Source organism: Penicillium bovifimosum (genome assembly GCF_028826915.1).
Source record: "Penicillium bovifimosum strain IBT 22155 chromosome Unknown utg000002l_segment0_segment0, whole genome shotgun sequence".
Taxonomy (NCBI): Eukaryota; Fungi; Ascomycota; class Eurotiomycetes; order Eurotiales; family Aspergillaceae; genus Penicillium; species Penicillium bovifimosum.
This window is the reverse complement of record NW_026622711.1, coordinates 3,014,805-3,035,810: the sequence shown is the minus strand read 5'-3', so window position 1 is coordinate 3,035,810 and position 21,006 is coordinate 3,014,805. Positions and strand designations below refer to the sequence as shown.

Below are 21,006 nucleotides of genomic sequence, written 5' to 3'. Positions count from 1 at the left end.
ATGCTTCAGTTGCATCAATTATCTCACTATTCACTCTCATGAGAGCTCTGGCTGCTTCATTTGGCCATAAAACTTGAACTTACTTGCAGCTAGGACTACGTTCCTGATCTTCCCACAAAATGGATACTTTGTCAGATACAACATGGGATGTGATCATCAACGGGACTGGTCTCGCACAGTCTCTTCTGGCATTGTGAGTGTCTATCCTGAGGGTGGCTGTGAGTGAGCACTCACACTCCCAAGGGCCCTCTCACGATCTGGAAAGAAGGTTCTCCACATAGACTCAAACCGGTACTATGGCGGTCCAGATGCAGCCTTTAGTCTGGATGAGGCCCAGGAGTGGGCGGAAGAAGTCAACAAAGGTTCGTCTTGTCTTGTCCACTGCTGGTTGTCTCATCGCTAACGATCAGTCACTACACAGACTCTACTGAGTCGTGTTTCAGAGATGCGTCTATCTTTGTACCGGACTCTTCTGCCTCTGAGGCCTCGGAGGGTACAACCGCCGCTCCCCAGCTTGCGTCCAACCGTTCTTACACTTTGTCTCTATCCCCATATTTCTTACATGCCCGTTCTCAACTAATGTCAGCCCTCGTATCCTCAAAAGTCTTCCGTCAGCTAGAGTTCATGGCTGTTGGAAGCTGGTGGATCTATACACCTGAACAGGCTAGTTCCGAGAACAGCGCACTTGGTGCAGAGAAAATCTTTTCCCGTGTGCCTGGCAACCGAGAGGATGTGTTCGCCGCCACTCATATCAGCATGAAGTCCAAGAGGACACTAATGCGATTATTGCGTCACGTCACCCAACCTAAGGAGGAGGTAGATGGGGATGAGGATATGTCAATGCCGTTAAAGGAGTATCTGACTTCTAAGTTCAGTGTCCCAGAGGAGCTCCACGATCCTCTGTTGTCATTGTCCTTGTCGCAACTGTCGCATCAAGACACCCCTGCCAGCTACGCTGTTCCCAGGATCCAAAGACATATTGCGTCTATTGGTCACCTTGGGCCTGGGTTCGGCGCTGTGATTGCTAAGTATGGCGGCGGTGCTGAAATATTGCAAGCTGCCTGCCGTGCATCCGCTGTGGGTGGTGGAGTATATGCTCTGGACACGCCTATTCATGACCTTCTATGGCGCACTACGCCCGAGTTTTCTGAACATCCTTTCTTGGCAATGCTCGGGAAGACAGGGACCGTCCAGGCTAAGTTTATCTTTTGTCCAGCGTCTCATGATCTTTCCGAACAGGCCTCGGGGCCTGCTGTCGATGTCAGCCGTTCAATCAATATCGTGTCGGCGACTTTCCCGTCTCTTTTCCCGGTTACAGTTGAAGGGGCTCCTGTGCCTGCAACTGCAGTCCTCATGTTCCCGGGCGACACATTGGGTAGTCCGCAATCTCCGCCAGTGTATGTCCAGGTGCATTCGAGTGACACTGGCGAGTGTCCACGTCATCAGAGTAAGTCAAATCTGTTTCTTCCCGTTCTCCTCCATCGCTCGCATGATGATTTTTTTCAAAAACTTATCTACATTGCCTGAACATTCTATGTTGCAAACTTTTTCAAACCTGATCACGAGCACCCTTACTTCATTTGGATTCGTCACCAATTATTCTTATCAAGTGGCTAACTTAATGTCGCAGGTATCATCTATTGCAGCGTCGCACTACCAGGACCGGAGGGTCAATCGCTGCTGGCATCTGCTGTGGACAGACTAGTCCAAGCAGAAGGAAGCTCGGCAAGTGTGCTTTGGTCTTTGCGATATACTCATCGCGGTAACCTTAGTAATGGCGAGACCAGGCACCTTACGACGGAAGATGACATTTCTAACCTCTACAAGTTCCCTGTATCGAGTCTTGATTTGGCGTTCGAGGACGATGCTCTCGAACTAGCTAAAGAGGCCTGGAAGAAGGTTGTAGGGGATGAAGTAGATGATGATGATTTCATGAAGTTTGATGATCGCGATGGCGCTTCTGATGATTCGTAGCACAGCGTTCTTGCAGTCATTAGCAATTACAAATATAATTGAAGATACTATTATTCATTGGAACTCGTCACCTCACGTTCATGCTGTATAACAAAAGCGAAGTGACTCGTCATTCCGTTGTCATGATAGCCCTCCAAAAACATCTGCAAACCTAGGCGCGATGAGGCGCTCAGTCATCAAGAGTAACCTCAATTACAAGAAGCTGCAATCTACATGTAGTGTTCGTGAAACAGGAATATGAAGCCAATAATTGTGGTGGTGACGCAGAATTAATATCCGCGACATAACCAGCTGCAACGCCCCATACGTCATGCCATGGACCTGATCGATAAGAAGCATGTACACTTTTATATCTCATCTCTCATCGCGGACATCAAACCTCTGAGATACAGATATCTCTCTAGATCTTCACTCCAATCCTCTAAAAAAACCGAAAGACCTCCCAAACCAATATGTCCCTCGACAACGCCACCACAGGCGTAACCAGCCAACTCCCCACAGACAAAGTCAACTCAACAACCAACACCGTGAAAAAGACACCCAAAAAACTGAACAAACCAACGAAAGACATTACCGACCAAACCAAAGACCTAACCTCCCAATCCATCCCAGGCGAATTCCCCTCCGACAACGCGCCCCCAAAAGGCCAAAACATCGACAACAACCTCTCCTTCTCCTCAATCTGGACCACAATCACAACATGGTTCGCAACTCTCTTCCCGAAAGCCTTCGACTACTTTGATTCCTGTCTGCAACGTCTGATGGCCTGGATTCTGCCTCCGCCGCGCCAGGCGGCCATGTATGAAGCGGCGCTGAAGAGGCCCGCGGCGACGACCTTCATCGTTTGCCAGATGATCTGCTGTGGGGTTCCGCTGTTCGTGTTTTTGGCGGGGGTGTTTGTTTTTGCGGCTGTGGCGGTTTTGCTCTGGGCGGTGCTTTCGGTGCTGGTGCTTGGACCGGTGCTGTTGGTTACGAGTATGATGGGGGTTACTATGTGGGGGTGGGGGTGGATTCTGTATGGGTTGGTTAAGTGGGTTGATCAGAGGTTTTGGGGGGTGTTATTACGAGGTTTTGGCTTTCGAAGGTGCAGGAGGGGGAGGGGGAGGGGGATGGGGATTCTGATGGGGAGGATGCGGAGAAACAGGGGAAGCAGGAGGGAAAGGAGAAACCGAAGAAACAGGAGAGAAAGGATGAATGAGGGCTTGTGTCGGTGGAAGGTGAATGTTTCGAAGGAGGCATTGGATTCGGTCATCCTGTATATACGCTTCTTGGGACGCATGATTCATGAAATTGAAACATTGGTATATGTTTCACACGCTCAAATTATCTCGAGAGACACGTATGGTACACCTATGAAGCTTTCGGGCATCGTATATGTGATGTTATAGAACACGAACTCATTGACCGAGTGATCGGTGTTGTATGTGATCGTGTAATCCGACAAAGCATTGGTTGTAACCCTGACATCCAAGCCAGGAAGGCCTTCCAATCCAGTCACATTGACACCATTGTTAACAGTGAGGCCACTGAAAAGGAAAGTGAAAGCCACCGGATCATCGCTGGATGTTGCATTTGGATAGGAGATATTCAGAGACCGCGGCGCAGCGACAGCATCAATAGATGACTGCGTAACCCAGTGGGTAATGCATCCAATCTTGCCCTCATCAATAGCCCACTGAATAACAGCCGGATTGAACTGACTGGGATTGATACTGGGCCCTCCAACAACCGTCTCGGCAACAGTTTCCGCGCCAATAGTCACGTCCTTGGATATCCAGGCAGTGATATTGCGAGGGTACGTATCAAAAGGCGGCGAGTACGCCTGCGAAGTGTACATATGTTCACCAGGGAACTCGGTTAAACTCGCCCTCGTCTTTGCAGACAAAGACTTGACCATCTCCGGCATAGACAGGGCAAACAGCGGATAGAACGCGAAATCGTCTTGATGATACATCCCCAGCTCCTGCTGAGGAACAGGAGCCTTCTTTCGACCAACGACGCCCCAAATCACGGCGCCAATCAGCGATGCATATTCATTCATGTCATAGCCATATGACCGATCCCACGGCCCAGCGAGATTCTTCAAATTCGCGTTATAAAGCTGTGCAAGTTCGTCCCAGCTGGATCTCAGCATCTCCGGTCCATATTTTTTCAACAAACTGTCCTTTGTCCCGTATTGATTCCAGAGAGACAGTGCCCACATAGCCACGCCAGCATACGTCGGGGAATTGAATTCTGACAATGTACGGTGCATACTCCAGAGATCGTAAATTTCCTGTGCGAACTTCTCGCCGGATTGAGTCAAGTTCGCATCTCCAACTCGTGCGCCAACCCAGTTCTGCAGGATCGTGCGCATCAGCCACGGATTGGAATAACAAGGGTAAGAGTTGTCGCCGTCGACGCCTCCAACTCGGTACTGGTCACCCTTTGCTGCAATGTGCAGGGACTTCTCTATCTTGGACACTGTCGCTGCCGGAAGCAGGTGGCCGTAGTCGTTTAAAGCGACTATCCAGGCACAGCCAACGAAATCACGAATATTGGGATCCCACTAACCCCACAACCACATTAGCCGTTAGCCATAACAAGCACACAAACACATCAATCACTTATCAACCTACCGAACTATATGGCCCATCATCAGGATAAACCAACGTCCCAGGCTCCGGCTCCGAAGGCGCCTGTGGATAATCCCCATACCACTGCTTCGACGGATCAAGATATTGTCCGGAATTGACATTGTCGAAGATGCGCACTGCTCTGGCGACATCGCCCCGACCGTTCCTGGCCAGCAATTGCGTCGCATACCAGGCGGAGTGGCGACTATCGTAGCGGCCACGACTGCTGCTGGCGGTAATCAGGTAGCCGGCTTCGTTGTCCCAGTACTTGTCGTTCCACTCGATGGCGGTTTTGAACATTTCGACTGCGTGCGGTGAGGTGTGGGATTTTGTGATCCAGTTGTCTGCTGGTGCTGCTGAGATGATTGGGGCATTTTGTATGGTGATGAGGGCTAGGAGGGAGAGTGGGAGTTTCATGGTGGGTAGACTGCCAACTGGCGGGTTGGAGATGGAGGATATCGAACCATTTCTTCACTGCGCTTTTTATAACCATTGCATAGCTTTCGGTGCCGGGGGTAATTGGCATATCTCGGTCTAGTTCACTCCGTGAGCGGTCCGCCGGTCACTTTGGGTAAGATCTACATCGTGTTAGTGGAGTCTGACGATTTTTAGCTGAGTTTGGAGTAGATGCAAGTGTACCTAGCTCAGGACGGGATCTGGTGACTTATCTGCGTTCTTCAAATATCTTGTCGTGTTTAATTAGCTGTCAAGTGGCCTTAATGTGGCGGAGTATGAGCTTTCAATTGTGTGACTATTACATGCTTAACATGCAGGTACAACTGTGCCACGCATTGAGGGCAGTTCGATCTATTGCTACGGGCCACGGCTATCTGGGCCTCTCTAACCAAGAGCTTCCCCGCTTCATAAAGTAAAAATAAAAATAAATTCCACCTATCAATATACAATAAATCAAAACGAGAGCCTAGTTGAGCAACTGCGAACCAAGAGCAATAACCTGATCCCATCGAGTCGCCAACAGTGCAGAAAGCGCAAGCCCTCCAATACTCAACACCCACTTAGAACGACTAGAAGTCAAATCATTACCCTCCCGATCAAACGTCGGCTTCGCCGCAGGAACCATCTTATGAGCCTTCTCAACCGAGTAAGGCGGGTATCGCGCCGTGATAACCCCCTCCATCCACCACGGCAACGCATTGATATACGTACGCAGATGGGAGAACGTCAAGATACCATATGGACCATGGTAGTACCCAGTTCCTGAGTTTCCAACACCGCCGAACGGCACGTCGCGAGCAGCGATGTGCAGACCGCAGTCGTTGAAGGTGACGCCGCCGGACTGGGTTTCGTTCAGGATGCGGGACTTGTCGGCGGCTTTGCTGGTAAAGGCGTAGATGGCGAGCGGGTGCTCGCCTGCACGGGTGGTGGAAATGGCTGTGTCGAAGTCTGCGTCGATGATGGGCAGGATGGGGCCGAATAGCTCTTCGGAAAGGAGGGAGTCGCCGGCTTTGACTCCGGTGACGATGGTGGGAGCGAAGTAGCGGGTTTCGCGATTGCGCTCGCCGCCGTAGACGATCTTTCCCGAGGTTTGCTTCAGAAGTGTGTCGAGGCGGTCGAAGTTTCGCTCATTGATGATGTGCGTGTAGTAGTCTGGGTTCTGGGCTTTGCCGCCGGCGAATGTGTCGAAGTATTTGATCAGCTCGGCGACGAGGCGGTCTCGTAGGCCAGGGGCTACGAGGACGTGGTTGACGTTCAAGCAGATCTAGGAGCCGCGAAGAGTCAGCGATAGGAGCTTTCGATGGGGGTGATTTCATTGGTATGATTGGCACTGACCTGTCCAGCATTCATGAATTTGGTCACGGCAATGTGCTTAGCGGTGAGATCGAGATTCGCCGACTCTGCCACGATCGCGGGACATTGGCCGCCCAACTCGAGAGTAACGGGGGTCAGATGCTTTGCCGCTGCGGCATGGATGATCTTGGCAACATTGGGAGATCCGGTGTAGAAGATGTGATCGAAGCGATGTTCGAGGATATAGCTCATTTCCTGAGCTCCAGCAGAGACACAGCGGATCGCATCCCGATCCATATACTTAGGGATGATATCCATCAGTACATCCTGGGTGGCGCTTGCAACGTCCGAAGGCTTGAGGATCATAGCACACCCGGCAGCAATTGCAGCAAGCATTGGCTGCAGAAGCAGAGTGATCGGGAAATTCCATGCTCCAATAATTAGAGTCACCCCAAGCGGCTCTTTGCGGATTGTGGCTCCGCCTAGGAAGTTAAGAGGATCAGACCTTTCTGGTTTTATATCCTTTGTCCACTCATCGAGTTTGGCGATGGTACGGAGGGCATCCGCTTGGACAGTGCCGCAATCACCGGTGTATGCTTCTTGATAGTGCTTGTGGAGGTCAGTGTAGAGGGCATCACAGATACGCTTCTTGTTGTCCTCGATCATCCACCAGGCACGCTTCAGCTGACGGCGCCTCCATTCTTTATTCTTGGTGGTGCCGGCTGCAAAGGCACGGTTTGCGCTTTTATACGCCTTCAGATGTCAGCTTTGAACTAGAAAGACTGATGTGTTGACATACCTGGTCAAATTCAGCGGCAGTACTGAAAGTCATAATTAATTCGATAAGATGAAATGGTGGTAAAGAGGTTCTTAGTTGACCTCGGGAGGGTTGAAGCTTTTAGGGGAGCGGGAAAGCGTCAGAAAATGCACACGATCGGACTTGCCGAGGACCTTGGCCCAATTTCTTTGTCCGGTTTCTTTGTCAATATGTTGTGATTCCGTGATTCTTACACCTGCATAATGTGTGTGAACGTTTATTTCATTTGAGATTGACAACAATCAGGGGGTAGTGCCTAGGTGTACTCTCCAAGGCGGGGTCGTTTGGAGGGTTCAGAGGCCATGTTATTTTATCCCGACCTCTTAGGGCTGTGTCCAGGCTATGTCCATTGTTTAGCCATGATAGACTAAAAAAAACAAAATACGAGAGATCAGGTCAAGCTCCTGCGTTCAGTCTGCTGTGAAATGTTTCACCGATGATAAACATCCTACACCTTTCTTTTTCTTAGATGCAGTACTCTCTGGATATCAGGCATTTCCTCCCTGATCTCCTGCCACTACTAACATTTGAGTCTTTCCTGTCTTTACAATGGCTATCTCCCATCACAGCCTGAGGCTAACATCCGTGCACACTCACCAGTATCAGCCACAATGAACCCCGCATTTCATCAATCTCATAAGACATCTTCATCTCATTGCCTACATAGGTTCGGCCTAGGAATAAGCTTACAAGGGTTCGGGGATTATGCTACAGGACAAGGGCTAACTACTACAGGTGAGGCTGACATTTCTCATCAACTCCTTGTAGGTTCGGGTCATCTATAGAATACCTCAATATATGCAACTCACGGGTTCTCAGTCATTTAGTCCTAACATTATAGGAAAGTTGATTGTAGGATAGAATGAAATCAAGAATGGCCAGCCTTCTACATATCACCCCTGTTTAACCCATGCAGACATTCCGCGCAGCCCTAACTACATATGGTTATCAGCTCTTGGCATTGCATTGCGTGGAATAAGCCGAGATAAGACAGAGAAGGGTTCGTTGGTTCCTGCTTCCTCAATATATGCTTATACCTATGCTTATACCGGCCTTCCACGGACCATGCTTAGCATGGATTGCTACCCCTTCACCACCTTCCTCAAGTCTCCTGTCGATATAATCCATGCTTTGCTCTTCAGCTCTACACTAAACGAAGATATCGATCGCCACCCCCGCACCATTGTTATCTTCCCGTCTCTATTGTTCCTGTGCTCTACTCCGTAAATGCCGGGAATTCTCCCACTGCCAAGGAGCGTCCAGGGACCATACACGGCCTTGGCGCTGTAACCTCAGCCCTCACATTCCTCAGTGCCGTCGGTGTTCCGCCTGCCATTTTGACCTTGATCACTCCCCGGCCCTATGAGAAGGCTTCCTTATTTGCGAGGTGCAGCAAGCTGCTTGGCTTCCCGTCGGGGCTCTTCCAGTCGCGAACAATTAAACTTCTATCATCGCGTGCTTCACAGATACACCGACAATCCGGGGCACGGGAATGGGTATAAGAAGCCCTTCCCCCCTAGTATCTCCAAATGATCATCCATTCCATTTCCAACCATGAAGTGGCAGCTCTTGATAACCCACCTGTCCATTGCCTTGGCCAGTCCGCCGAAGCCTTTGGTTTCACCGGTATGTGCGCAAGCTGTATCTCCGCAGACTTTATCAGGTGAAGCTGACTTATTAGGATAAACTTACCTCTCTGATCCGACTGGAAGACCTCTTGCATGGATCCCAACAACTTGAGGACATTGCTTATTCGTATCCCGAGCGGAACCGTGTCTTTGGTAGCAAAGCACACAACGATACCGTTGACTTCATCTATCGCGAATTGAAGAAAACCGGCTACTACAATGTGTACAAGCAGCCCCAGGTGCACACATGGAGCAAGGCAGACGCCACTCTGAGCGCCGACGGCGAGACCATTGACGTGGCCAGCATGACATACAGTCCCAGCGTCGACGTGACTGCAGAGCTGGGAGTGGTCGCAAACCTCGGATGCGATGCATCGGATTACCCCGCTGACTTGGCTGGTAAAGTCGCCCTCATCAAGCGCGGAGAGTGTGATTTCGCGCAAAAGTCGGTCTTCGCTGCTGCGGCCAATGCAGCTGCTGCCATTGTTTACAATAACGAAGGCGGGGCTCTGAGCGGAACGCTCGGTGGTGTGACTAGTCCGCTTGGCCCTTATGCCGCCATTGCGGGCATCTCTTCATCCGACGGCGAAGCCCTACTCACTGCGGCACAGAAGGCTGCAGTGACTGTGGATCTCAACATCGACAGCAGAATCGAGAACCGTACTACATTCAACGTGATCGCAGAGACCAAGGGCGGTGATCACAACAATGTCGTCTCTCTCGGAGGTCACACCGACTCAGTCGATGCCGGCCCAGGTATCAACGACGATGGCTCTGGAATCATCAGCAACCTTGTTGTCGCCAAAGCCTTGACCCGATTCTCTGTCAAGAACGCCGTGAGGTTCTGCTTCTGGACTGCGGAGGAGTTCGGCCTCCTCGGCAGCGAGTACTACACCTCGCACCTGAGCGAGCGTGAGCTCGAGAAGATCAGACTTTATCTCAACTTTGATATGATCGCCTCGCCCAACTATGCCCTTATGATCTACGATGGTGATGGAAGCGCCTTCAACCAGACCGGACCCGATGGATCGGCCCAGATCGAGGCTCTCTTCGAGAAATACTACAAATCCAAGAAGCTCCCGTATATCCCCACTGCGTTCGATGGCCGCTCCGACTACGACGGTTTCATTTCCCGTGGTATTCCCGCCGGTGGGCTCTTCACTGGTGCTGAAGGCATCATGACTGAGGAGGAGGCCAAGTTGTTCGGAGGCAAAGCGGGTGAGGCTTACGATGTGAACTATCATGCTGCTGGAGATGACATGACCAACCTCAACCACGAGGCATACTTGATCAACTCGCGGGCTACGGCTTATGCCGTTGCGACTTATGCCAAGAGCCTCGCTCATTTCCCGAAGCGGGCTAAGGCACACCCGAAGCCCCCTAAGTTCGCGTACAGGAAGGGCGCTCACAAGTCCCACGCTCACACCAAAACCAAGGGATGCTGGCACTCTCTGGTTGAGATGTAAGATTGTCTTGCCTGGTCTCATGCCACGGACCGTTTATAAAGAAGTTCGATTCAATAAATTTTCTGATCGATGACTATTCTTTTGTCCCAGTAAGGTATATCATTACATCCGTTAACGTTAGGGTCTATCTTGTAAAATCTAACTTAGGATTTGAACATACCTTACCAGTATAACCCAACTCTCTGAATACAGCGAAAGCCACTTTATATAAGTGTTGATGGGATGGGATCTGAATTTTCGATGGGCCTCTAATAATTAGGTTCGAACTCGCATCCCCGCGCACACCTCGCCAGTTGGTGAGGCTTGCCAGTTGACGGATGGTTTGCCAGTTGGCTACCAGTTGGTGGGTGGAGTCACGCCAGTTGGCGGAAATTTCGCCAACCACGCGTCTGGAACTCGGCATCTTCCAAATCAAGAATCTAACATTGTTGAACCCGCGAACACGAACAGCTAATTGATCCAGGTCCTTATTGAATGTCGTTCCTGAAGTCACCGTCAAACACGATTACCCCCAAGTTGAAGACTTCAGCCTACTTCAGCCAATGAAATAGCCGAAACTCGGCTTATCGCCTTAGCTCGCATATAACTAACAAAGGCCGCCTTCCACTTATATGCGGGGTAAACCCACCTGGGGCACCACTCACCAGATCATGTGGGAATCATGAGCGGAATTTCAAGAGCTCGCACCGGCTGTTGGACATGTCGTGCGCGACGGATCAAATGTGACGGTACACTCTTGCCCCTGACATACTGCAGGAACCCCCAGTCCCAACTAAAACAATTGATCAGAAACCCACCCAATCTGCCGTCGATGCGCGCGCAACAATGTCCCATGCGAATACGGAGTCCGTCTAATCTGGCACGAGGAATCATTAGCCCGGGGTGTCTGCCACGGCAGGGCGGGTGTATGGTCGAAAGCTAAAGACGCGGGGAAGAAGAAAAAAGCGTTGGAGCAGGCGGATGTTGAAAACAGATTGTCGCTAAGACCGCATGCGCGCGCTGATCAGCCCTGGATGTTCTTGAATACGACTGTGATCGATCTCAAGATCCATCTTGATGGCACCCAGCCCGATTCAAATGAATTAAAGGCGTTTTGGGAGCCTGGTCCTTCGTCATCTTGGCTGAAGGTGGCTCCTTCGGATTCACCGAAGTCGGGTTGGGAGCCGGTGCTTATGTCTTACTTTGAAGACGTTATTTGCAGCAGCTCAACGCTTGTCGATAATGCACATTACAATCCATATCGATATCTGATACTTCCCATGGCGTTGCAGTGCCAGGGACTTTATCATGCTGCTTTGGCTATCGCGGCTAATACCCTGAAGCTGTCAGATCAGAAGTACAGGCTTCCGGCATTGGAGCATCATCATCGAGCGTTGAGCCACCTGCGTGGTCTGCTGAACAAGCACAGTTGGGAGGAGAATGAATTGGATGAAATGCTAGGGTTGGTCTTGATGTTATGTTGGTTTGACGTAGGAGACTCCCCTTTTCTCATCTCTTTAGCGGTCAATATCCTCATTTCTCACAGATATCAGACAGTAGTCGCCCTTCGTGGGTGACCCATCTGAACGGATTCCAAGATTTGATTCGAACACGCACAGAACGCCCCGGTCGCTCATCTCACAGCCACGAACTGGCCAGTTTCTTCAATCGCTATTTTGCCTTCCATCTAATTCTCGCTCGAACAGCGTTCCGTGTCACTTCACCTACGTCTCATAGAGCCTACATCCTACCGCAAAGTATAATCGAAGGATCGGATATGATAGATCCATATATGGGGTTGAGCCCTGCCCTCTTGTTACTGATTGATCAGATAGCTGAGCTGGCGTGGGCTCGCGAGGATGACTGCATGGATACCAACCGTAAGGTTGTGTATCAACTCAAGGAAAATTTGGATACCCTGCAGCAAAAGGTACCTACAGAGAGTATCGATCCCAGCATGGAATGTGCTGCTATCGCGGAAGCAAATAGGCTGGGTGCCCTGCTGCTTTTGCATGAGATCTGTTCAACGAAGGTTCTAAGCCCGCCTGGCATTCCGATATTGGATTGCGAGGAGAAGATTGTATATGTTGAACAGATACTGGGGCTTTTGTCGGAGAAAAAGGCGAACATGATGCGGACTGCCGTCATGCCCTTATGGCCCCTGTTCCTGGCAGGTTGCTGCGCGAATCGAGAAGAGCAAAGGGTTGTTGTGCTACGGTTGTTTGAGGAAGTTGAGAGTATCCGTCGATACGGAGTATGTATATCGGACCAACCCTATTTGTCGGTTGACTGACATCTGGCCGGCTTTCCAGAATATCGCGCCGGCTGTCGAAGTCGTCGAAATGGTCTGGCGTCAGCGGGATCTGTCGGCGCAGGATGAAATAAAGCGTCAGAAAAAGAACAGCACACAACGGCAGAAAGATTCTTCACAAGGGCCTCGTTTCTCGTGGGAACATGCCATGGTTATGCTGGGTGGGTGGAAGCTCAGCTTGACTTGAGCTTCGTTGGGGTGAAAGAAAGAAGAGAGGGAGGGGAGAGGGAAGAGGGGAGTATTTTATGGGAATTGACTTTTCCCATTGGGAAGTCGCTCAACAGGGAAGGAACGCAGGTGGACGAACCCAGAGTGTGTGGTCAATGCTTTCTTCATAAAATGATACAACGAGAAGGACTTGTCTTTGCTTCTCCATGCAATACGTATAATCCATAGTACACTGGAGTCATCGCTTTTTGGTATGTCTTCCCTTGTAGCAAAGAGATGTTCCGCCGATACATTTCATCTTCAGACAATGCATTCGAAGAGTTAGCCTGAACAGAGTCCCTCTCGAACCGCTGACGGGAGTCCACTATTTCATGATTTGGCGAATTGAGCCGGAGTTCAATACCAAAGCGACACCTCCACTGAGGATCATTCGGGCTCAGCCCCGGTCCCAAGTCAATCCACCGGGTAATAGTGAGGCTTGCATTGTTTTCATCCAGGGTTCGCATCTCCAACTTCCAAGAGGTATTGCATTTATCACAACTGCCTTGGTCAGCTGGTGGCATTGGGCTTGTTTTAGAGCAATAACGCTCAATCTGAGAGGTAAAGATGTCGCCAAATCCCGGGTTATGAGTGTGAATATGCTTGCAGATCTCCACGAGTCTATTTTCGGGGCACGGCCACATCCGTGGTATGTTCTGTCGTGCTACGACCGCTATTTCTTGCGTCCTCAAGCACAGGCCCGGAGGTTTAGAGCAAACTCGAGCCTCAGCAGAGAATAGTGTCATCAGAACATCGTTTTGAGGATCCTGTTCTGATATGTTGTTGACGTAGGATTGCAACGAGAGCAGGCCTTTGCCTTTGAGACGATGACGCTTTACCTCCGTATAGAGCATTGGCTCAACGGGAATTCCAAAACCCGGCCCATAGTAGAACCTTCTCATAGCAAGCTGAAGATGAACGAAACGGAATTGGTAATAGGCAGAGCATGGGTAGTGACAGAAGGGTAGAGGTGTTTGAAGGCACTCGTCTTTCAGCTTCAAGCCAAATGAGCAATCGACATGATAGTAGCTTGGAGGCCGAATATTTTTCCACAAATGAAGTCGGAGGCAGAAGAAGCAGAGATAGTACTGCGGTAGGTCGCGAGAAAGCCGGGATAGCAGATTGATACGTGCGTCATCAGTGAGGTTTCCGTTGCGGCCGATTGTGAAGTCACGAAAAGCACTAGCAAGTGAAGACAGCAGACGCCGGTTACCGAGTGCCAAGCAAATAAGTTCAACTGGCGATAAATGCTCAGAGGTCATCCACAACACCTCAAGTGGAAGGTCAGCCAAGGCTGTTGGGTCTCGCGTGACCATCCTGGTTGCGAAAGGTATCTGCCCTGACTATCGCCTAAACTAATATCTGAAATGCCAGACTGATCAGCTCATGATAGAAGAAAAGATCGTTTTGTAATGATATCGATGGAGGCAAAAGAAACGAGATCACTGGTGTCTTGGTTGGAGGGAGAGACAAGAAGGAGAGAGAGATGAAGGTCCGGGCAAGGAAAGTCAAACGTACGCAAATATTACCGCTATATGAGTATCGAAATTTGAACCTAACCGCGATATCTAGTTATTGCATTCCATGTCTAACCTACTTCCCCGACTTCTACCTATATCCCGGATAAATCACAATTTCGAATCGCTCCTCTCACGCATCTGTCGATCCTTCCATCCCGTGAGATCATTTAACTCCATTTCCGGATCCAAATGCGCCAAGTTCGTCGCGATGCTCGTTTGCCCGGCTCGCCATTGCCACAGGCGCGCGATTTTCGGGTCGAGAGACCCTTCAAGCATTTCCGCAACGTATTTGCCGACAATAGGAAAGAACTTGAACCCGTGCGCTGAGCCACCAGTAGCCAGGAAAAGTCGCTTGTGGTCAGGATGAGGAGTGACAAGGAAATGCCGGTCAGCTGTATCAGCATCCCAGCAAAGCCGCGTATAGCAGAAAGGTCGATCTGCAAGCTCGGGCAGCACACGCCACAGGTTACGGCGCATCTGAGCTTCAATCTCGAGAGGCAGTCCGTCGGCAGGTTCCTGGACGAACGTGTGTGGAACAGAAGTTGTGATTCCAGACTTTGTTGTTTGCACATTGGTGATGAACTGACTGTGTGCCATCTTGAACACTCCATCTTCCTGAGGCGGGAAGTAGTAACCCAATTCGAGATTATCCATTATAGGCATGGTAGCGTAGCGTTTAGCTTCAGAAGGCGTGAGCTGGATATGCGCCACACTGTGTCCCTTAGCAGTCAACTGGCCCTTGACATCCAGCAACGAAGGCGTCCAAGCCCCAGCAGCCAAGATAACCAACTCCGCCTTGTGTCTCTCCCCATCGGCAGTGACAACACCATGGCACTCACCGGACACATTATCCAGTATCAACTGTTGCACACGGCCCTTGCTCTGCCCGAAACTGTACTTCACACCCATCTCCTGCGCAGCACCCGCCATCCGCTCGACAGCCGTCCCAGCAGCCGCCCATCCAGCCGTCGGGTTCCAGACATTGATATTCCACCCATCAAGCAAACCAGTGACAACTGGAAATCTCGCCTGAACTTCGTCCGTCGTAAGCCTCTCAAGACCCTGCACACCGAGATTCTCACATGTCTGAATCGACCCCTCGACAAACGGCACAGACAGCTTCGCCGCGCTCAGAATCCACCCTGTAACACGATACAGTCCTCGAAACAGTGGCCAAGACCGCCATGCCTCGATAGCCTCAATCGCTAGACGCGCGTACAGCGGCTCGTTATAGTCGCTGCGGATGATCTTGCTAATATCGGTGGAAGCTGCCTCGCAGGAGGGAGGCGCGTAGGGGTCCAGTACGCGAATGTGAGTGTATCCGCGCTGCGCGAGATGGTATGCCGTTGAGGTACCGAAGCAACCGGCTCCGACGATGAGGATTTGCGTGTCTTTGTTCATTTTGTAGGTTCTGGATTGCTGTGGTCGCTCGGATAGGGTGGCGTTGCTATTTGTATTGAGGCATTTGCGTGGCATATTAGCTCGCTACCAGCTTCCTTGCGCACAACGCATGCATTCTGATGTGTGTTCATTACATTGGGGTGGAATCAACAGCTTCGTTCTGACCTTCCGATAAGGGCTTTGGACTCGGCGATTTCGGAGATGCGCCGATTAGGTTGATCGTGGCGCTCGTCTTGACCTGCTCTCAATCAATTGATACCGTTTGCCATATAATTATACGCCATATCAGACGTTGCACGTGTCGCAATGGGATTATCGGGGTAATTCGTAGGGATATTGCCTTGCCAGTTGACACAAGACTTGCCAGTTGGCGGGAAGAATACTGCCAACTGGACAGAAGACTTTTGTTGATATCTTATCATTCAGAGAGGTACTGTACACATGTACGCCGTACGGTTTACCTTTAGTGTCTTTATCTCTGGCGGGGCCGCAGGCCCGGTTGGGCCTTGTATGACTTATTGGCTGCTAGCCTACCATGCCGTCCACTTTATGGGCCCTCCTTTCCTGCCGAATCCTGTGAGGTCGCACTTCATCATGTGACCTTCACCCTTGACCAATGATCATATGACTGACTCTCCCGCTATATCCAATTAGGGCTAGCGCCAAATGCTAGAGGATTCGCCAGCACCACATTTCTGCCTGGTCAGGCGACCATATTGATCCAATATCGAAGTCCACCATCAACGCTTATTCTGTTTATATTCGGTTTTTCAGAAATCCGAATATATTTACCCCCGGGAAGCTCCTAAACTTTAGGAGCCAAAGTTGAACAAAATCTGTACAGCCATAGAGTGGTAATTAGAGCTTCCATCCGGTCATAATTCCACTGCCTTGTGACTTATTCCAATGTGGTAACCCAAAGCCACCAAATCTTGCCTGAATCAACATGTGACTTACCCATAGAAACAACAAAGACAGTCAAGACTCAAACTCCCAGACGCGTCGATGCGAACTAGGGTTTGACGCCCTACGAAGTCCAATTGCGATTTGCAACTCGCATCAGCCGACTACCTACTACCTACCTCTCCCAAACGTTGAAGACGAAGTTGACGAACTATAGTTACCTTTTCCTGTATACCTAGTCTACTACTTCTCCAACGGAGCGTTGACAACACCAAAGACCCTTTAATAAATTCTGCGACTGCCCGAAGCCCCCATAATGCTCAGGGCAAAGCTTATCAGCTACCCACCTTGACCTGCCAAACAGGGTGATCCTCTCGCCTTGACCTGGATAGACGGGGAGTCGGGCTAGGATGGAGGTTTGGAATATGCGCAACATCTGACGAATTACATGACGAAGACTTACAAGGAAGCGCGCCTAACTTTACGGGTTTTCTTTTTGATAACGGAGAGCTGGCCAAGGTGTTCGGAAAGCCGAAAGACATTCCATCAAGTATGCTGCCCAGCGTAATGCGGATATTCTGTTGAAATAGCGACTAACCGCAAATTACGGCAGATAGACGGGAAATAGGTTGGTGTGACAGGTTTTGGCTTCGTTTGTCGTTTGCATTTCGCTTGCATCTCGCTTGAATTACTGTCGTAATTCGAGGACTTCGTTGTGACAATACCTATTGGCATAGGTTACGCCGGAAAGCAGAATATAACTTACTTTAATCGAAGCGTCCACCAGGCGGGCAATATGGCCGACCTGGGTACTTATATATCAGTCGGGAGGAACCAAAGGAGTACTTATACGAGCTACCGGGCTATTGGCCCTGCAGCGTGTAGAATGTCGTTTGATGCATTCACCATCGATCAAACGACTCATCTTCCTCTCCGGTTTGCGGCTGCTCTCAGTTTTGCCGAGCCAACTTTCAGCTTCTAATTCGGTTTTGAGATGAATGTCAGTATGAGAAGTGCACCCCACGACTCATCGGGACACATTTCACTTTGTCATAACTGATGGTTGACTGAAACCATTCCATGGCTCTTGTAGTTGGTCTGATCGACTAGCAAACCCACCAGTCAACCCAGGACACTCCATAATCCCATGTATCGTGTAGGTAGATATACCGGAGTAAAAATGAGAGAAGACCAACCGATTGAGGAAAGGAAGCGGGTGAGTTATCCACCTACCTAGCTCGGGAGGCCCTTGTTCAAGATGTGACGACCAAAGGGCATGATGTCGTCGTGAAGTGTGAGCCGCAACGTAGCGAGCCGCAACACAGCCTCACGAAAGCAGAATGTGAAACAACCCTCCAATGCGCTCGCTCTGTTCATATCCCCGGCGGGTCTAGGAGCAATCGCTTAGTCGTCCAAGGATGGTATATTAAGTGCTCCTCTCACTTCATCTTCCCCTTTCTCAATCGATCCCTTCAACCTTCATCCCCACACCAAACAATAAACCTGTCACAACGAGCTTCTTGATTGATGTGATGAGCGGAATCGGTTGATGAGGCGCCTGATGACCTCCCAGCATAAGATCAAGTGCCCCAAGCGTCCTTCCCTCGGCTGCCTCGCTGCCTCGAGGGGTCAAGTGCCCCTGGTCTCTCTTGGTAAGGATCCCCCACCTCCTTTCACCTATCATGTATCACCCGGAGTGTGCAGATCATCTCCATGACGAGAGTTGATACTGACGACTGCAGACGACGCACAGACCGAGGAGGCTTCTCCGTTGATCCACGTGGGACGGAGCTCCAGTTGGATGCCGCGTGTGTGAATACACCAGTGGCGCTGATTATCTCAACCTCAAGGACAGTTGTTTGGAGCCTCGAAGATAGGGATCTCAAACCATCTCCAATGGACAATGATCCGACTGCCTTATCGCTGCTCCCTTCTCCGTCCAACTCTGGCAGTGGGTTGGGTGCCACTGAGATCCAGCATCTTGCTGATGAGCACCGTCGAATTCATGGTCGCATCGATGGCTTAGCCACATATGGTTAGCAGCATGCTTCCAGGTACTGACATCATGATCCACATCCACCCCGTGCCAGAGGAGTTCGACGCGAACCTCATGCGAGACATGACCTCAAATCGCAAATCTCAGCAACGCAGCTCTCCAATTGGGGATCGGCGGAAAACACCACATAAACAAGTTTCTGTGCAGTAAGTGTCGCCCAACAAGTATGTCAATCCACTTATGTGATCTTATAACTTACTTCTTTTATCCCCTAGGACGTCCGATGACCACCGTTGATCCGCCGTCGTGTAGATGAGAGGAGTACCATCATCGCTCTCTCATGGAGAACAGTGTGAGGGTTGACGAATGCATTCTTTGTATTCAATGCAAGTGCGGTCTTGACTCTCTGCCTCAGCATAGCCGTTTCACCCCTTCCAATGGCTGTATCGTAGAGAGTCCGTGCAGCAAATCTCGCGGTTGGGAGTTGCAATCCGCTCGGCCCTACTGTCCTCCCTCTTCGAAGTCACCATCGACAAGAAGCTCTGCCCACAGAGAGTCCGTGCAGCAGACTTCAACTCCCAGTCTCACCACCCTCTCGAAGAGACCAGGCCTCGATCCACGCCGGTGATGGTAGTGGTTGCTCCCCGTTGTCCCCCATTGAGGTACAAAAAATACTCCGACCAACAAGGTGAACTCATGTGCCGAGGAGTGTACCGGTACTATTGGCAGGAAGCAGAAAAGGTCGAGCAGAGAAATGAGCCCTAGTACCAGACACTACCCCCTGAAACTTTTCTGTGTCGATGTCCTCTTCTCACTCCCTTACCCTTGACTGCTCAGTGATGAGGCATCTTAGCATAGTCTCGGATAGTCTCCGCAGGCCTGGCAGATGGCGGAACTTCCCATCCGCCCCATCCCCCCGTCGCCCCGTCGCCAACCGTCCGAGAAGGTCCTCCACGCCCTCTTAATCTTCGGTACAAGTCGCTGCGGGGCGGTGGGGAGTGGGGGGAGGGGTCGTGAGTTGTTGACCCCTAACGAGTGGACGAGTGGATTGTTGGCATGTGCTCCCGGTCCCGGGGACTGGAGCGAGTGATTCTGCGTTTGTTGCATGAGCATGAGCTCTGGCATCGGGCAATCTGCATCAGAGTCTGTTGTGGCCCACAACACGAAGGGGCCAACAAAGAAGAAGCAGAAGAAATGGCAAAAGCGAAAGGAAAAGCGGTTTAAGAAGACCCGCGAGTCGCTTGAGCCCAGCCTGCCTGCTTCTTCTTTGGGTCATGGGGTGGAAGGTCGCATGCCGTCTCCCGGTGAGACGAGGCTAGAGGGTCTATGCGAATTCACATCGTTGTCGGGCCACGGGTGGTATTCGGCCGTCCAGAACGGACGGGACCCATGCCAAAAAGGGTCATTCATTGGAGTGCGGGATGGAGTGAGCAAGACACCACCGTCAGTAGTCTGCCCTGGATGCGGAGCGAGTTGACTATACGAAACTCGGTCAAGCTTGATCACCTCCCCGTGATCCCGAACGGTTCTGAAGACTCGAACGGTTCTGAACCATCCGGGGACAAAATGGACAAAATCAGCGACATGATGAGATCTGGGGACAAAGCGGGAATGAAGCGCTCCCTGACAACTTTGAAAAGCGGGTCCATGCTCCTGTCCCTGACGACATCGACATCCACCGCAACATCCTTGAGCTGAGGATATGGGGTTCTGTGTCATGAGATGAAGCCCGAGTCAACAACCGTTCCATTGTCTTTGGGGTCAAACGTGCCAAGCCGATTGTTACAAGGCGTGGCTCGTGCATGATCGCTGCGGCCTGAGGTTGCAATCGAGCCGCCAATTCTCGCAGGAACATCGCTCGCCCTGTGAAGAATCAACCTAAACTGTGTCTTCTGCGGGTCTCTTTTCTGCTGTTTTAATATTTCCATACACACCGGAAGCATCGCTGGTGTACGGACGAATATACATAGACCTGCTCCTCCATTCTTGCTCCAATTACAATTCTCGTTTGAATTCACGATTTCATTCTCAAATCCCGTTTCTCGCATAAAACTAAGAAGACCCTCGAATCCCAACCTAAGTTGTGACACAAATGCCTTATAGTACTCATACATCGTCTGTCTCCTACAAATTCACCAGATTCCTGGTCTGTAGTCCTCACTCTGTACTCTGTGCAAGAGCAAGGGAAGAAAAGAACGGCTTCTCATCCTTGTCAGTGGAGGAGCGAACAGGAAGGGCGCAGAGACTACATTATTACTCCGTCTATTTTTCCTTCCTATTGACGGGATTGACTCGATATTCCCCTTGAAGGGAGTTGCTCCCACGTCTTTTTTGGCCAATATCACGATTCACGCCCGACGCTTTCTATATAACGCCTGCAGGCGGCAGGAGGAGCTCTTTCGGAGTCGTTCCGGCAACGCAGACGGGCTGTTGTTGCGTT

At 50.7% G+C, this 21,006-nt stretch overlaps 7 protein-coding genes across 7 annotated transcripts; 4 read left to right on the top strand and 3 right to left on the bottom strand.

The window, feature by feature from the left end:
• Window positions 1-119: 119 nt before the first annotated feature.
• On the top strand, window positions 120-1,974 carry N7515_002334 (putative Rab geranylgeranyl transferase escort protein; the record flags this gene model as incomplete). Its single annotated transcript, XM_056663078.1, has 4 exons — window positions 120-193; window positions 244-362; window positions 422-1,447; window positions 1,631-1,974. The coding sequence occupies 4 exons, from the start codon at window positions 120-122 to the stop codon at window positions 1,972-1,974; spliced, it is 1,563 nt and encodes a 520-aa protein (XP_056525191.1).
• A 452-nt stretch (window positions 1,975-2,426) lies between these two features.
• N7515_002333 (seipin co-factor family protein) lies at window positions 2,427-3,172 on the top strand (the record flags this gene model as incomplete). The annotated part of the gene is made up of 2 exons (XM_056663077.1): window positions 2,427-2,949; window positions 3,018-3,172. 2 exons carry the CDS (start codon window positions 2,427-2,429, stop codon window positions 3,170-3,172), a joined length of 678 nt encoding a protein of 225 aa, XP_056525190.1.
• A 120-nt stretch (window positions 3,173-3,292) lies between these two features.
• N7515_002332 (uncharacterized protein) lies at window positions 3,293-5,006 on the bottom strand (the record flags this gene model as incomplete). Its single annotated transcript, XM_056663076.1, has 2 exons — window positions 3,293-4,522; window positions 4,593-5,006. The coding sequence occupies 2 exons, from the start codon at window positions 5,004-5,006 to the stop codon at window positions 3,293-3,295; spliced, it is 1,644 nt and encodes a 547-aa protein (XP_056525189.1).
• Window positions 5,007-5,511: 505 nt separating this feature from the next.
• Window positions 5,512-7,170, bottom strand: N7515_002331 (Aldehyde dehydrogenase C-terminal; the record flags this gene model as incomplete). The annotated part of the gene is made up of 3 exons (XM_056663075.1): window positions 5,512-6,309; window positions 6,381-7,091; window positions 7,138-7,170. The coding sequence occupies 3 exons, from the start codon at window positions 7,168-7,170 to the stop codon at window positions 5,512-5,514; spliced, it is 1,542 nt and encodes a 513-aa protein (XP_056525188.1).
• Window positions 7,171-8,709: 1,539 nt separating this feature from the next.
• N7515_002330 (M28 family metallopeptidase) lies at window positions 8,710-10,249 on the top strand (the record flags this gene model as incomplete). Its single annotated transcript, XM_056663074.1, has 2 exons — window positions 8,710-8,781; window positions 8,837-10,249. 2 exons carry the CDS (start codon window positions 8,710-8,712, stop codon window positions 10,247-10,249), a joined length of 1,485 nt encoding a protein of 494 aa, XP_056525187.1.
• Window positions 10,250-10,910: 661 nt separating this feature from the next.
• N7515_002329 (Zn(II)2Cys6 transcription factor) lies at window positions 10,911-12,726 on the top strand (the record flags this gene model as incomplete). The annotated part of the gene is made up of 4 exons (XM_056663073.1): window positions 10,911-10,977; window positions 11,039-11,718; window positions 11,775-12,482; window positions 12,541-12,726. The coding sequence occupies 4 exons, from the start codon at window positions 10,911-10,913 to the stop codon at window positions 12,724-12,726; spliced, it is 1,641 nt and encodes a 546-aa protein (XP_056525186.1).
• A 1,648-nt stretch (window positions 12,727-14,374) lies between these two features.
• On the bottom strand, window positions 14,375-15,667 carry N7515_002328 (NAD(P)/FAD-dependent oxidoreductase; the record flags this gene model as incomplete). Its single annotated transcript, XM_056663072.1, has 1 exon — window positions 14,375-15,667. The coding sequence occupies one exon, from the start codon at window positions 15,665-15,667 to the stop codon at window positions 14,375-14,377; it is 1,293 nt and encodes a 430-aa protein (XP_056525185.1).
• Window positions 15,668-21,006: the final 5,339 nt, after the last annotated feature.